Below are 17,848 nucleotides of genomic sequence, written 5' to 3'. Positions count from 1 at the left end.
GCTCTGGCGAGACTTATAGTAAGCGCGTTTTGGAAGTGCAAACAGTGGCTTTGCAGGCCTCCAACTACAGTGCATGTGACCCGTCCGGGCGCGCGCACCATTTGGAGTCCTGAAACCACTCGTTTGCTTTCACTTTCGCCGTGATGGAAACCCTTCTCCAAGCCCTGCCAAACATACCCCGTGCACCTCCTTCCAGATCTGTCCTTGCTAATCACCCGAACGCACTCGGACAATTTAAAGCAGAGTTGTATTTTTTTATTATAAATGAGAGCAGTCTTTAGTTGTTAATTGTCCTCTTGGTTTGCTCCACACACGCTCCGTCCCTGCACCTCCTTCGAGATCGATTCTTGCTAATATAGCACTGTTAACACACACGCTCCGTCAGGGCACCTCCTTCAAGATCTGTTATTGCTAATCTAATGGATTTTAATATTTGCTTCCGTTTCATCAAAAAAAAGGAAAACCTATTGGCAGCCTGCGTGCCCGACTCCACTCCCCTCTCCCACTCCCTCTTCGTCAGCTTCAGAGCACGCTTGTTTTTTTTCCGCACATTAGAACGACTGACTCACTAACCTTCCAAGCCCCCCCCTCCCCCCCCCCCCAAAAACAAACGGTTCCTTTTCCACAGCTTTCCGAGATTCCTTCGGGTGTGCAGCGACCTCCAGATTACCTCTCAGCACAGTGAGGAAAAAGGCTGCAATGTTTGTTTGGTTTTGTTTTTCGAAAAAAAAAAAATAAAGGGCCTCAGAAAAGGGTGCAAGCAGTAGGGCCAAAGTGAGAAAACATCACGTGTACCTTAACCTTTTGCCATATTTCCCACAATGGATTCGTGCCCAACAGGTTTCCAATAAAGATTTCGTGCCACACACACACTTTTAGCATCTTGCAGGGATGTCTCTTTACGCGAATTCGCAGCAGTCTGTGATTGCTTGGCATGCACTTTCTCAACTTTGGTTTAGGTTTGTAAAGCCTTAGCCACGCTTACAGCGGCCCTCGCATGGCAGTCTTCCCCGCCCCCCCCCCTCTCTCAGATGCACCGACCCCTCCCATCCTGCAGGCGAAAACACGATCACACAACAGACATCAGGCGCCACAGATATCGAAACCAGACCGAGCCTTTAGGCTTGGTTAATGGCCCATTCGCAAGTGTCGGAATTACAGACAACAGGGGCGCCTGGAGAAAAAAAAAAAAAAAAAACAGCCTTCCAATTGCAGTTTCCTGTTCTGATGACAATACAGGATACAGTGGCCAGATAGAAGTCTTTACAAAAGTAGATGCCGGCTCAGATAAAATGTTTTATAACACTTACGAGATTTTTCGTGGAGCAATCCAAAGAGTGCTCAATGTTTGCCGTTTAGAAGTTCATTACTACAGACAAGTTGGTTGTAGGAAAATCTACAGGAAATCCATTTTGCAGGCATTAAAACTACTTTTTTATTAATTGTTAGGCACTCTTTCGCAAATTAGCCATTTCATTCCATTACACAGGATGCAAGGTCAGAAATTGAACAACGCCCGTCGATTTCTACAGGAATAGTTCAGCTGCTTCTAGACTTGCTGTGCTGTTCGAGGCACTATGTGGGGTACCCTTATTGGATGTGAGTCTACATTAATGTCCGAGGAAATACAACGAGCCTTTATGCACTCAGGCCTCTATAGATAACAAAGTAGGACCCTTGCTGCCCCCGTTTACATGTAGGCAAGAGCGACCTTATGTTTGCGGACATGCTAATCAACCGAACGCACTCGGTCAATTTAAAGCAGAGTTGTATTTTTATTATAACTGAGAGCAGTCTTTAGTTGTTAATTTTCACACTGCTGCACGCTACACACTGCTGCACGCCTCACACTGCTGCACGCCTCACACTGCTGCACGCCACACACTGCTGCATGCTGCTGCACGCCACACACTGCTGCACGCCTCACACTGCTGCACGCCACACACTGCCACATACTGCTGCACGCCGCACACTGCTGCCCGCCGCACACTGCTGCCCGCCGCACACTGCTGCACGCCACACACTGCTACACGAAACATTGCTGCACACCACACAATGCTGCACGGCACACACTGATGCAACCGGCACACTACTGCACGCCACACACTGCTGCACACTGCTGCATTACTCACTGCTGCATGCTGCACGACAATGCTGCACGCAGCACACTGCTGCACGCCACACACTGCTGCATGCCACTGCACGCCACAGTGCTGCATGCCTCACACTGCTACACGAAACACTGCTGCACGCCGCACACTGCTGCACGCCGCACACTGCTGCACGCCGCTGCAGGTCACAGTGCTGCATGCCTCACACTGCTACACGAAACACTGCTGCACGCCGCACCACTGCTGCACGCCGCACACTGCTGCACGCCGCACACTGCTGCATGTCGCACACTGCTGCACGCCTCACACTGCTGCACTCCACACACTGCTTTTATGCGACTTTATGCTACTGACATTGTAAATTTCAATGCCTTATATTTGTTTTAAAACCAAAACATAAATAAAAGTCATTGTAATTTTACAGTGCCAATAGCTCAAACTCTTATAAATGCGAGACCTATTGCATTGCAAATGCTTGTTGCCTTTATATTTGATATTTGTGTTATTCCATAGAGAGGCTAGAGGGGAGAGTTTTAACTGTGATGGTAGTTTTTTTTTATTGATGCTTAATAGGGCAATTTTAGTGGTTTGAAATATATATTTATAGATGGAGAGGTATTTATGATTGGCTGTAAGTAGCGTTAGTAGGTCTAGATTATTTAATATCAACGTTTCTACCTCCAGCCAGAGAGGGGTGTAATTATCTGGGGGTTGAACACACGGAGCAAGAGTACGAGCTAACGCTTTTAAGCTATTTATAGTCATTTAAGTAATTTTTAAAACTTGTTGAATACTGTTTTAAGTGCGCTGAGTCACTCGGAGCGAGAGAACAAGTGAGCGTGTTTTTTAGCTATTTGATTCATTTCTTCTAAACTTGTGGATATTGTTTTAATCCGTTTTATTTCCACTTCCTCTTACCTGTTTACCGCGCTGTTGCTCCACCCGCCCCGGTCCATCACGGCTTGTGCCGATTGTGTGGAGGGCGTGGCTGAGCAAGCAGACGCATTTCCGGGAGGGAAGAGGGGGAGGAGTTGATCTGACTTCTCTACATAATCAGATGGGCAAGCGACCGCGCAGCGGAAGTGCGCAGCGGGCGCGCCGCTGGTGCGCCGAAGGTGCGCCAGGGGCAAGCCTGTCTGCGCCCATCCGCGCCAGACCGGGCCCAAGGGCCAGGACCCCTGACCCCATAAGACCTTGTAGCAGGATAACGTACGCTAAAACATTGAATTCAGCATGTAAGCATAAGTTAAGTGTAGATAGTAACACACTGAAGTGCTGGCATTGCCAAACTAACCTAAGGTCAGAGATACAGATCACCAATGATTCAACTTTACATCTAGCACTGCTCAACTGCAGATCACTAGCTAAACACAAATATTAAGTCAAGGATCTGTTAGATGAGTACACATTGGATGCCCTTTTTCTTACAGAAACATGGCTTAATGAGAGCTCCAGCCCAGATGTTCTGGACACTATTAATGATGAGTATAGGCTGGTGAGGCAGGACCGAAAGGATCAAGTTGGAGGCGGTATCGCCATAATTCACAAAGCCACTATGAAATGTGATATCAAACAAGCTGACATATATAACTGTGAAGCTTTTTTATTTATTCTATCAACCATAGAGGGTATTACAATAGCTGGGTTTCTAATGTATAGACCACCTGGCCCAACTACTAAATTTATAGCAAGTCTGGAAGAAAAAATAGTGCAACCAGCACTCAGACATAACAATTTTATGGTGCTTGGTGACCTAAACATTCATTTTGACAATAAGCAGAATCTTGAAATATGTACTCTATGTAAGGACCTGCTGACATTAAATCTGGTTCAAAAAGTAGGAACCCAAACTCATCAAAAAGGTCATATACTAGATCCAATTTACACTAACTGTGAGGAGTTAGTTGTTGGAGCACCTTGGCAAATCCCTTGGTCAGACCACTACCTGGTCCCTTTCTCAATACCCTCACATATAAAAAAAACTCACACAGCCTAGGAAGGAAATTACTACAAGGAAATGGAACTTCCTTTTCTCAGGCATTAATAGTAAGGGAACCCAAATTGGATAAAGACATTAACCTAGCGAATGACCAACTGGACTCATGGATCTCCGAGACGCTAAACGAGATAGCACCATGGAGTACGAGGATTCCAAAAAGGCATAGGGTTACTGCACTATGGTTTAACAAGGAACTAGCAGAGGCCAAAAGGAAATGTAAGAAGCTTGAACGAACATGGAGGAAGGACTACTGCAATAGGGCCAGAGAAGAATATAAGCACAAGCTCAAACAATATCACTCACAAATTAAGAAAGTTAGAGGCACTTTCTACACAGAAAGAATTGAAGGAGCCAGAAATGCCCCTAAGGAATTATTTACCATATTAAAGTCGCTAACAACGCAGAAAGAGTTTAATGAACAACCCACCTCTAGGGAGAGTTGCGATAAGATAGCTGAGTTTTTCGCCATGAAGGTAAAGAACATCTACGACACCTTCCCTATAGAGGCTAGACTAGGTACCAGCACCAATAATTCTGACAAAAGACCATACGTAGGAGGGACGCTAGACGTATTTACTATCTACAATCTAGCTGTACTTACTGATATAGCTAGAGGAATAAAATCTGGCTCCCCCGTAGATGCTGCAAGACCAGATATAATAATGGAGGGCGCCAACCCTATTATGCCATATATTTCAGATATTATTTCTAGCTCCTTCCAAGAAGGTCTGGTCCCCGCAAAATGGAAACAGGCTATTGTTAAACCTCTGAAAAAGAAGCCATAAATTAAACATACAGTATTAGAAAACCTACGCCCAATCTCTCTCTTGCCATTTGTAGCAAAAGTTGCGGAGAAAATAATCAACAAACAATTAGTTGATCACATAAATAAAAATGATCTACTACACCCTTCACAGTCAGGTTTTAGAAGCGCTCACTCAACTGAATCGGCACTACTCCTTGCCACGGAAGCACTGAGGAAACATGCCGATGAAGGTGATACTGCCGCGCTGATCCTTCTTGATCTCAGTGTGGCTTTTGACCCCGTATCACGTGAGCTACTCCTACAAAGACTGGAAACATGTGGCATTAGGAATAAGGCCTTGAGTTGGTTGGTCTCCTTCCTCTCTGGCCGAAGTTTTAGAGTGGCTCAAAAACCCTACCTGTCCAAGAGTGTGCCTCTCACTCAGGGGGTCCCTCAGGGCTCAATACTGAGTCCTACTCTTTTTAATCTATATGTAGGTCCCCTAGCAGAGCGTGTGGAACAACATAATGTATTGATTGTTTCATACGCTGATGATACGCAGCTAATTGTTCTGCTATCACAAAATGAGGAGCAAGCAGCCACGCGTTTCTCGAAATGCTTATCAGAGGTCGCGAACTGGATGTCCAACCACTGCCTCAAACTAAATGGAAATAAAACAGAGGTAATGGTGGTGGGCAGATCACCAACCATTTGGTCATCTGCATGTTGGCCTGAATCTTTAGGCCAACTGCCCAACCCGAAAACTGAAGTCAAAAACTTAGGAATTTACTTCGACTCTGAGCTGAACTTCAACAACCCGATTCATAAGGTTGTGGCCAAATGCTATGGAGCTATAAAAATCCTGCGAAAGATCCTTGATCTTCTGCCTTCTAGTGCCAGGAAAACAATCGTCCATGCGACAATAACCTCGCAACTGGACTATGGCAATGTCCTATATCTCGGAGCCACTAAAACAGGACTAGCCAAACTGCAGCGGGTACAAAACGCCGCTGCCCGTCTGGTACTCGGCTTACCCAGAAGAGCAAACTTTGAGAATGCCCTGAAAGAATTGCACTGGTTGCCAGTAGAAAAGAGGGTTACTTTTAAGGCATTGTGCTATGGCCATCGCATCCTCAAGAAGTGCGGCCCCAAATATCTTCATTCTCTCCTAATGGAATACACACCTGGTCGGAATCTGCGGTCCTCAGGGAAGGCCTTGGTGAAGGTACCAAGGATATACAAAGCCAGACTAGGAGCCCGCTCCTTCAGGTACCTGGCGGCAAAAACTTGGAACACTCTGCCAATAGCCCTAAGAACAGAGACATCCGAAAAAAATTCCGTAAACAACTAAAAACATGGCTCTATAGCAGGATTGAAATCTCATAGATATATAGCATGCGCCTCTCCTTTTGTAACAGTTCTCTCTCTCCTATGTCGCAGCGCGGGGACACACCGTTTGGTGTAACCAAGCGCTCTATAAATGGATAAATGGAATGGAATCCAGTATGTGCCCTGTTTGGCTAACAAGGCAGTTTAGTACTCCCTAAAATTGGCCACGTTGACACCTCCTAGTGTGTTTAATATAAGTTTTGTTCAGTGTTATTCTTACTTTTTTGTTTTGCCATATACATTTTGAGATCAGTTTGTCTATTTGTGGGTGGAAGTCATCTGATGGGAGTAAGGAAAGCTTGCTAATTAGATAATTAACTATTAGTGTGATCATCATTTTTATAGTCTGTATTCTGCCCCACCAAGTGATGAATTTAGGTGCCCTGTTCGGGAGTATTTTTGTTTTTTGAAGGGTGACTTTTTCGTTATGTTTTGTTGTATCTATCAGATCTGATCCAAATTCTATCCCGAGATATTTTATGTAGTGGTTCTGCCAAGTAAGGCCCAAACTATCTAAATTCCCTTTTGTGCTATAGAGGTTAAGGGGTTTAACTTTGGATTTGTAGATGGGCCTAGGTTTTCTGTGACTATTAAAATATCGTCCGGATAAGCGGCAATTTAGACACATTTGCCCTTAATATAAATTCCAGCAATGTTAGGGTTGTTCTTTATGTCAAGGAGAAGCGGTTCCAGTGCTAGTAGGAAGAGGGATAGGGAGAGGGGGCTAGTATCCTTTTGCAATTTGAGTGGGAGTGATAGGGAGTTGTTGATAAAGATGCGAGCGGTTGGGTTTTTGTAGAGGGCCATGACCATCTTTATAAACTCTTCTCCTAGGTTGAAGGCTTCTAGGCAATGTTTGAGTAAGGTCCATGATACTCTGTCAAACGCTTTCTCAGCGTCTAGTGTTTTTGTGACAGAGGCCAAGGGGGAAGTTTTCACGTTATTAAGGGCATGGCATAAGAGGCGGGTATTAACATTTGACGTATGTTTTTTTAGGAAGCCGACTTGGTAGTAACTTATCAATTGCGGGAGGAAGGTGTTGAGGCAATTGGCTAAGATCTTTGCATAGATTTTGCTGTCTAAATTTATCAAAGATATCGATCTGTAGTTTTTGGGAAGTGTCAAGTCTTTTCCATCTTTTGGAATTATGACAGTATTGTCTTCTGCAATTGTACCTGAAACAGTACATGACTTGACGATGTGGTTAAATAATGATAGCATGGTTGGTTGGAGTAAGTTGGCGAATGTTTTATAAAACTTTGTTTTCTTTAAGTGTGCTAATTGCTTTGGAGATTTCAGCAATAGTGATGGGTTTTCTAAGGGACGCCTATCTTCTTCCGATAAGTGAGGTACTTGAATTCTATTTAAGTAGTTCTTGGTAGTGTCGATGGTTTGGTCACTCAGGTATAGCATTTCGTAAAACTGTTTAAAGGTGTCTACGATTTTCTGTGCGTTATGTTTTTAGTATATGTGCTGTGATTTTTTTTGGTTTTGTTTATGTTTGAAGTAGGTGGCTAGCCTTTTTTCTGCGTTGTTAGCTTTAAATAGATTGAGGCCTTTAAATGTATTTATCCAAACACCGGCTCTTTCACTCAGGGTTTTGTTATAGTCATATTTTTTTCTGTATAAGAAGAGCGAGGGTGCCTTTATCGAGGGTTTTAGTATGCGCCCTTTCAAGTTGTGTTATTTCTAGTTCCAGTGTTGCTAGTTTGGGATTATTTGCTTTGCAGATGACTTTTCTTTCTATGTACTAACCCCATTTGATGAGTCAGAATAGTCTATCCAGCATACAGAATAGGTTTTGCAATTCAGTCAGAATCCCAATAAACGACAGTTGCATCCACTCTGAATTGCAAGTTGCTATGTTATGTATCAAGGGTTTGTACCCACAATAGCCATTTCAAGCAGTTGATCACTTATGGATACCTCAAAGGAGGTGGTAACTGATTCCGTTTTGTGAATTTCGTCAGCAGTGTCAGCAAGGGCGTAGGCAGTGGTAGTGGCACCTCTGCCTACTCCCTCTGATATTTTACCTTACAGAGAACTTGTTTTTTTTTCTTGTTCCTTTCAGGAACACGGGCTGCGTGAAGGAAACCAAAAGTTTCCCATTTGTGAATGCAAACACAGGGATAGTAGTCTACTCTTTCTTGCGTACCATCCCTCTGTTAGAAGCCAATCACAAATAGCGATCTGCCTAATTAATATTTATTAGGCTGGTAGTTCTGCGACCCCTTGTAACTGGATATTTTGTGATGCAACCTATCAGTATATAGGTCACATCGCAAAATCAGTGACAGGTCACAAAACTTGTTACATCTTTTTCCAACCTGCCTCCTAGTACACCAAGCCCTAACTTGCAAGGGTAAACCAGTTGTTCTTAACGAAGTGACAGGAAGCAGGTTCAGGGACTAGATTTTCGGAGAGCATTCCTATTGGCTGAGATAAAATCTTTGAGGTGATTCATAACAGAAATTCTTGCTGTTTTTTAAACATATTTACATTTCAGAAATTAAAACGAGAATATGTAGTCCTCATGCCACACATCTCTGAGCTTTCCATTTTATCATATCTCCAGAGTCGTACTTTGGGAACCAAAAGTAGCCCTGGCAAAAATGCTCAACCCAGCCTGCCTTCCTTCCTCGTCTCTCTCTCTTTTCATCCATTCATTCTCTTTCTCTCCTTCTCGCTCTTTTATCTTTTTTTTCCACCTTCCTCTCATCTGGGCTGCTTTTTTCCCCCTCTCTCGTAAGCCCCCCGTGCCTGATGCAGTTAACCCCAGGGCAACGTCCAGTGGCATAAAAGGCCAGTCTGGCCTATATAATGTAAAGTTGGGTTAGGTACAGGAGGCTACTGTTGTTATTGTGTTTTGCTTTCCAACAATTGATTCTTGCAGGTTCTGCTTTATTTGTTCAAGCACTTTTTTGATATTTGGGTAACAATGCACTTAAATACATTTTTTTGGTTTATCTTGTTGGGCTGCCATTTGAAACATGTTCTGGGGTAGATTGTGTTCCCCGAACCCTCTCGCCCTGTAACTGGCGGTATGGAATACCGTTAAATGGGCTTCATTTCAGCCACCGAAAATCCATCCATAGGTGATGACATTCTCAAACCTTGGATTAGAGATAAAATGATGTTGCCTGTTAGAATAACAAATCTGTTGAGAAGGTCAATCTTTGCCTGTGCTTTTTCAAAATATGTTTGTTTGGTCGGAAATCATAACATGATAATAAGCAAATAGGCGTTGGCATTCGGGACATTTGTCAGACATTTTCCAAAAGTTTTCAATTTTTACATTACCCTATGGCCTAACTGGAGCCCTTTCCCCCTTATTTTAATGATTCTAACGAATGTGGCCCTTCCTCACCCTGCACCAGGCCCGTAACTTTCAAAGTCTTCTCCCCCTCCTTCCCATGTATCAGAAATTCCTTAACTTATTTTCACAGCGTTTTGAAATGTAAGGCTTCATTTATGTGTGTGAAAGTGCTTCATAAAAAACCTATTCTTATATGCTACCGTATGTTTGCTCATTACCATTTTAAGAATGTAGAAAAAAAGACTTTTTTTTAATTTCAAAAGTATAGTATAGCTGTGCTTTTTAGGTGAGTTTGCCTCTTGGTTTAAGGCATTTGAAATTTGAATGAAGTACTCGAAAGTTGCAACCGTAGTCCATGCTACGAGTTATAATTTAGGATTAAATACACAGGCACTTTACATCTAAGAAGGATTTCTCATTTCACTGTCCTTATTTCAAGTACGCGTGTTCAACGCCATTTACATTATATGTTTACTTGCTGCTGCACATTATGTTAGATTTGAAGGCTCTTTTTTCTCCAACCAATAGTAGGCAGGAAGCTTGCCTTCTGCACATCTGTTTATTTTATCATGCACAATCCATGCAAATGCTTTTTATTGTGAGTTTTTTCCTTCGATGGTTTCAGTACCAAATGTGGACTTGCATTATAAATACCATAGGCATAGGACTGCAACCCCCTCAAAATGTGCCAAAATATCTGAAGCAGTTATAAGATTACGTTTCTCAGTTTGTTGCTGGTTCCGATTTTTATGTAGGGTGGTTGGTGTCACTTAACAAGTGATTCTTTATTTAGATGTGAAAAAGCAGGTGATTGATGAAGTGAAAGCTATCTCTATGGATGATGATTCCGACAATGAAAGCCAGCACGGAGGCCTGGGAGACACCATCGACCCTTTAAACATGGTAATGCATTGAGTTTATTTATTTTTTTGCAATTGAGCGAGCACTTACAGTACTATCAGAAAATACATGACGTTAAAGAAAAGAAGGCAGGAAGTATACCCAGTTCTTTTAAGTCTACCTGAAAATTAAGCTCAAAATGTTATGATTTGTTATTTACTACTTCGAAGTGCAAGTTTCAAAAGTCATAGAAGCTTCAGTAGGGTTTGGGGAGACCTGAAAGCGTGATAGAAAAGAACAGTCTGAGAGAAGGGTACACACTCACATCAAAACATCAAGAAATCAAATCCCAGTATCATCTCTACCAAGGTCGCCAAAAATCACTAACTAGCATAATTGTTGTTTGTGAAGGGTATGAGTTTACCTTAGCGGAAACATAATATCATGGACAAGATAAAAGGGTATGAATGACTTACTTATAGTAATTAATTATTAGTCTTTCAGACTGCAAGGATCTCTAATAAAGTTTGACATGGCTATTCCGTGAAATAAATTAAACTGTAACAGCTTTTCGCACACTAAGGCCATCATTACAAGTTGAACTGAGTAGAATTACCACATATAATTCCACTCCGCCTGGTTACAACTTATCCATCATTGCAATCACTCCCAGTATCCTACTAGAGCCCTTAATTTCTTAGGATGCCCAAGTACCACCTAGTCCTGATTAGTCCCTGTTAGTAGCAGAAAGGGTTGAAACGTCATTGACACAGTAACAATAATTAAACTATTGGAGGCCTGATTTGGATAACAGGCACAGGCATACTAGGCCTATGGACTAAATATTATTTAGGGTTGTTTATTATAAACACACAGTCTGAGCTTTTCACTGATTTTATTGTATATGTTGTTTATTTTTTGGTTGTGCTAGCTTGGGACACATTGCACTTTAACACTTTTATATTTTTGTTCAAAATTGCCAAAAGTTGATGAACTATAACCTTTTGTGGTAAGGAGTAATGTTCGCATGATTTATTTTGTGCATTAATTGTGAACTGTAATATATGCCAACAAAATATAATTTTGAACAGAATTATACCATTGAGACCCACTCTTTTTCATAATAGTTGTTTACCCAGGCTCCCATGTGTCTAAGGTTTGCTCTTGTTAATAAGATAACCCAAATCAATATGGTCTACTGATCTGACCCCGCACTGTCAGTGACAGTATATTTTCTGAGTGGATCCAAAAGTTTGCAGTCTTTAAGTTTCACTTATTAAGGTGCCTAATTTTTGTGCATTTATAGTCATTAGCAGAGGGGAGTGGTTAGATATTCCTCTTGGCAAATACTCACCCTTAGAACCCCTGAGGTCTCTATCATTTGGAGGAAGAACGAGTAAATTAATGAGAAAGGATTCAGTGTGTCTGGAAAAAACGAAATGTGCCTCTGTATACGTTTGCATTTCCATTGCAGTGATGGAGAACCGGAAGTCTTTGCAGCGGCACAGAGTCGTGGAGAATCCTAATTTGACTGCAATAGCTCTATCATAAATTCTTTATTCTCTGAATTCGTGATCTGTTCAGACATGTATTAATACTACAGGCTTGAGGGACTGTCGATACTGAGTAGTGGAATAAGGAGTTGCTGTTTTTGATATCTGAAATGTGGATTGGTACAGAGATGATTTGCTTTTGAACCTGTTCTTCAGAGCTGGGTGTTTTTTTCCAAAAACATTTCTGTTCAATTTCTGAGATTTTTGTAATTACTTTCATGTTCAATGATGGATGCCTCAGCACTAGTGATCTTAATGCTTTCTGGTGAGTTTACAGTGACTGCTGAATGTCCTTTGCGTTTGTGATTCTTTCATAGAAGATTTAATCCACAAAACAAACAAAAACATTGAAATCAATTGAATAGTGCTAGCACATAAAGTTTTGAAAGTTCTTTTCAGTCACAAATGGGCGACAGTGTTCCAGGATACAATAACGAATGATGGGTTACTGCGAGAATATGTTTCCATAAAGGGGCAGTGTCCGTTTTTCAGCTTTTAAAGGCTGCCACATATCTACCTGTGTTGTCCTTGGTTTCTATTATTTTTCCTTTAAGATAGGTTTACAAAATGTCTTTATGGTCTCTACTTCAATAGAGCTGACTTTTTCCCTTAAGGATGGTTGTGTGAAAAATTCAATTCATTGGACCATTATAGCCTACAGATAGGCTTCCAAACTTTTTCCTCCTTTTTAAAAATTACCTTTTTAAAAAAATGCTATTTACATTTGTATATGTATATTAAAAGTGCTGCGGGCTCTCATGCATGGGTGGATCTATTCAGTCCTTATGACTAATGAAGATTCTTTTGTAAGAGAACCAGGATTACAAACCAGTTACTTTTCTCTCTTGCCTATATATCGCACCTAGGCCTTGGTGACATCATTTATGTTTTTTCTAGCCTTCATTAACACTAGATCCATATCCTGAGTACTTGTGTTTTGGGGGTTCTCATGAAGCAGCATCTTGTTCTTTGTGTGCTGTGAAAGGGAGGCTATGTTTATGATAGCCTCAATATAGAAGTCAAAATTGCAGTCTAAGGGAAGGAGGCCTTTTTCAATCCCCGAATATAGAAAAAGCTCAAGAAGCAGCACCAAAAGTAATCTTCACAACATGGTAAAAAGAGGATGAGAACCAAGGAAGAGGCTTCTAATACCTCTCTTTTGATAACTGTTTTGGAACCTCTTTTAAAACTGTCCTTTCCTTATTCCTAACTCATCTTTTGAGCACGTTCAATATTTTTCACTATTTTTTCTGTTTATGTTTTCGGAAGGAGGTAAAATTAATGTCCTCCATTTCTTACATTTTAAACATTGGACCGTGTTTGATTATTACTGTATTAAATCACTTAAAATGGATTTTAGGCAATGTTATATATGGTTTCACCATCCGCTTTTTCCTTTTTTCCTCCTGCAAAATGTTCAGTGGTCTATACAGACAAAAATCGGTTTGCGTAACTCTGTGTTATGCAAGCAGAAAAAATGGACAAATGGATTTGTCCTGTTTTTTGTTTCGGACCTGTACACTGGTTTTTTGTGACACAGCACGCCTCTTTATTAATATCAGATATATTTAGTTTGGGAACGATGAGTGGGCGTATTTTAATTAGTTCAATTTCTATTCTTCTCTTTTTCAGACTCATATGATGACCTTAAATACTGCCAAACAGTCCTTAGAATTGTCACCAGTTGCAAAGCGAAAGGTAAGAGGCTTGTTAGGGTTTGCCCGAAGGTCCATGTAAAGTCAGTTCCAACTGCTTTTCTGTTGTCAGGATAACTGTTATTTGTGTCCAACAAGTTTGTATTGGGATTAATTGCTTGACTTTTTTCACAAGTTTACAAAGTCACTAGTTTTAAAATAAATATGTTTTTTTGTCATTCATCTTGATAACGGTAATTAATGCTCGCTCTAGTAAGTGTTATGCAGCTTCAGGTTTCAGCCACTGAGACTATCGTGTTGCTCGGATCATTCATTCATTATAACTGGAATTATCCGTGTTCTTCTTACATCATGTGGCTGTACACCGTGCTTGGCAGGTACTTGTTTGCGGCCACTACAAAGACCGCATAGGCATTTCCACATTTTCAATCACCTAGAGGGTTGTACTGTGAGTTGTATGGAATGTACACCTATGAAAGCAGAACCTGAGTACAAACTTGGCTTCTTCTTGTCATGTCTTAACAACACCATGCATTTCAGGAAGGAAGCGTGGAGAGTCTTATAATCTGCTCTTTTGAAGATGATAGTGTATCTAAGGAAATGTATTGTAGATTCCTAATCCAAGATGGAATATGGAGTTTTTCTTATGCTATCAGTTCCCTTTTAAATCATATATAAGGAGGTATCTACAAGTGATAGATGCAACTCAAGACATTTATTCCCTCATTTTTTATCCCATTAATTGCCAATTTGCTGTGATTTTTGTCCCTGATTTTTTATACTTTGAAGCACGGGGAAGGTTGGTGCCTTGTTAGTCAGTTCTACGTAAGTTTTCATCTGCAATCAAAAGCTGCACAATTGCTAAAAATGTTTTTAGCTTTTGTGTTTTTTTCCTCTTATTGGGGGCAGTCTAAAAGAAGATGCTTGACACCTTTCACTTATATTATTAAGTGAAGCGTGGAACCGTGGCTAATGGGAGAAGTCTCCCTTTCCCAGGCACTCAAGAAAGCAATTCAGCAGACCTTCTCAGAGTCTAGGCGCCAATAACTCCTTAAGTTTGGCCATAATTTGGATTCTTTCCAATACCTAGTTCTAGTGTTACAACATTTATGCTTGGAAAATTCAGTGTTAAAGCAGACCTTGATATTGTGCTCTGACTCTCTTTTTATTGCCCAGCTAACACACTAATCTGACACTTGTGTGAGGACTTTGGGCTGTCCATGGTGTAATGCAATGGTAATACCAAGGTCCCAAAACACTTGGAGGAGTGCACGATGCGTGCCTTCTTTTCTCAACATGGGACTGTTGGCAATTTACTGGGTTGTTGACATGAAAAATTGGTGATAGCTTACATATTTTATGAATTACTAGTCCTGACCAGGCTTTTCTTCGCCAACAGCCTTGTGCTGACATTCAATATGCATGTTCAGTGCATGTGTGTATGTTGTGTATGTGCGGCACATTCATGGCAATGAGACTGTGTGCACTGTGAGTATGTGTGCTGGGACTAGTGCCTTGCATTTTTGATGGTGCTTTTAGCATGGCTGGTGGATGGTGAAACTTTCTTTGAGAGCTCAAGTTGGTTTGCTTGCATTGCTGTGGAGGGTGGAAAATCAGGCACCAAAGTGAGGAGGATAGAGACAAGGCTTCCCTCGGAAATTATGTGGTGACCTTTTAGCACCATATATATATAATTTCACAATTGTATGCTTCATTATTAAAACACATTTCACCAGTATGAGAAGTAAAAAAAAGAAATCTCTATTGGTATACATACCCAAAAACAATGTTATTTAGATGCGTTACAAAGTAGCTTCCAAAAGATGTACAGAACTGTAATACAATGAGAAACTCAATTGGCGCAGTCACTGTGGGCAGCCATTTACATTGTCTACCAGACACTGAAAACCAGTGGCGTTGTGAACCCCCCCGCTTATGCAGCTTAAGCGGGGTTGGTGTTGCACTCCTTTATTTATGAGCCTTTCCTGTCTGCAGCTCTGCTGACAGAAGCTCCTAAAAATATGGGATGCTAATAACAGAGGTCAAGCAAGGAAAGTTAATCACAACAAAGAACTGAAGAGGAAAACCGAAGGAAAGAAAGCGAGAGCGGGAAGGAAGAGTTAAATGAAGGGCATATGAAAATAAGGAAGTAACTGTGACGAAAAACAAGGGTAAAAAGAATGGACTGATGGATATAAGGATAAAACAATATTTGCATGAGTGAGACAAAGAAAGTGGCTGGAATTGTAAAAGTCTTGATAAATGGATGAATGGTCGCCTGGATGGAGGTGTGGAAGAATGGATTGCTAGATTGATAAAAGGAAGGTAAATTGGTTGATGAATAAAGACGAATGAATGGATGGGTAAAAAGCTATGAATGTTTGGAAGTGTGAGCGGAAGGGTGGATGGATGTAAAACTAATAATGATAGGGTGGATGGATGGAATGGTGACAGATGGATGAAAGTATGAAAAGATGGGTAGATGGATGTATACACGAAAGGCTTAAAGATTAACGGAAGCGGTTAGTGTAGGACTTCATCTAGATTCGGTAGGCCTTACCCTCTTCGCTCACCCAGTGGCATTCAAGGTATTGATCAAAATGAAGGGTATTTTAATTTGCTGGCTACTCCCTTGCTGAAAACTGTACTGTCCTACTTGAATACCAACTTCTGGTTGCTTGATCTGCTTCACTGTCATGTTTTTTGTTTACATCCTTTGTCATTTTGCATTCTTATTGTTTATTTTGCTTATTTCTTCTCTTAAGTTCGATACCTGTGGTTTTTTTCTCTTCTGCTTTGAAATTTTGTAACTCGTGTATTATGTGCCTTCATTTCACTTATTTTTAATTATTTCCTTCTTTCTTTTTCATTCTGTGCTTCTCATGCGGAATAGAAGAACCATATAAATTTGAAAATGAAATCTGATGGTAAGGGTGGGCATACCAAAATGTACCAGAACAACAAGCAACCAGGTGCGCAGTCAGTAAGAGGCTCTTTCGAAAGGCAGACTGGAATGTCTGATCGACCAGAGCATAGTTCTGGCTCAGGCCATAAACAATCCAGTAGCACCAGTTCGGAGTCCTCTACGGATAAATCCGAGGCAGTCAAACTCTATATGAAAAGCAGATTAGAAAAGGCAGCTGCTGCCGGCAGATTAAAATTCGCTGCTAGCCAAGCAAGCCTAGACCACCAAAGATATCAAAAGAAAGAGAAGCAAGGTAATTCTCATTCTAGAACTGTTCATCATGATAAAAGTAGCCGTGTCCAAGGCTCTGGGCAGAAATTGTATGCAGGGAACGAGAAATTAGGTAAAAATGAACAATTAGAACCTAAAAATGTGGTCACTAGCCCTGAATCCTTACCAAAGGTTAAAATAGCGCGAAAAGAAAAACGTAAGGCTGTACCAGACCAAAATAATAAAGATATGAGCAAATCTGAGAAAACGAACACAAATGGAACTTTATATGTCAAAAGCAGTCAAGAACAGAAAGGTAGTCACCTAAGCAAAAGGGACAGGTTCATGAAGCAAACTGCAATAATTACTTTGTCCTCTTCTTCAAGTGAGGAATTAAGGAGTGGTTCCTCAGAATATGGGCCGAGAAGCAAATATCGCAAAGAAGCCACAACAGTGAGAAAAGGACATCAAAGTGAACATGAAAACAAGTTCTCAAATAAAAGACTAAAAAAGAGAGAACTTAAAGACAAAGGAAATGAAAGTGAAATTGAATCTGTAGGAATGAGAAGCACTGGACATGGTGGTGGAAAGAGTAAAGGAGAAGCATGTATAGGTGAAAGTGAAGACAAAACGGAGAGCGACGAAGGCAGTGAGGATGAGCGTGTAACTGGAAATAAAGAGAAAAATGCTGATGTTGAGGGGCATGACACAAAGGATGAAGAAGAGGTTGAGACAGAGGATGAAGAGAGGGAGCATGAAGAAGACGAGGCAGTAGAGAGTGAAGCAAAAGAAGAACAAGATGAGGATGAAGGGGGAAATAATAAAAGAAAAGAGAATAAAGACAAAGTACTTGAGTATGGAAAAGGGGCTGAAAAGGGTACAGATGAGAACAGTGAAGAAGATGAAGGTGGCAAGGATAAAGAAATGGAAGATGATGCAACAGATGATATGGCTGGTGAAGAGGGAGAGGATGATGAAGATGGGGAGGAGGAAGAAGAAGACGAGGGTGAAGACAACAAACGTGATGAAGAGGGAGAAGAGGATGACGCGGAGGGTGCAGAAGAA

General features: G+C 41.2%; 1 protein-coding gene across 1 annotated transcript in view; it reads left to right on the top strand.

The window, feature by feature from the left end:
* The window catches only part of RPGR (retinitis pigmentosa GTPase regulator), a 193,913-nt gene that overhangs the window by 175,138 nt on the left and 927 nt on the right, over positions 1–17,848 (top strand). The window contains exons 12-14 of the mRNA XM_085622914.1: positions 10,354–10,463; positions 13,586–13,651; positions 16,502–17,804. Coding sequence (XP_085479040.1) covers positions 10,354–10,463; positions 13,586–13,651; positions 16,502–17,804 — 1,479 coding nt within the window. The remainder of the gene's footprint in view (positions 1–10,353; positions 10,464–13,585; positions 13,652–16,501; positions 17,805–17,848) is intronic.

The sequence above is a fragment of the Triturus cristatus genome, chromosome 8 (assembly GCF_964204655.1).
Source record: "Triturus cristatus chromosome 8, aTriCri1.1, whole genome shotgun sequence".
Taxonomy (NCBI): Eukaryota; Metazoa; Chordata; class Amphibia; order Caudata; family Salamandridae; genus Triturus; species Triturus cristatus.
Note: the sequence above shows the minus strand (reverse complement) of the source record. Positions and strands in the feature narration are given on the sequence as shown.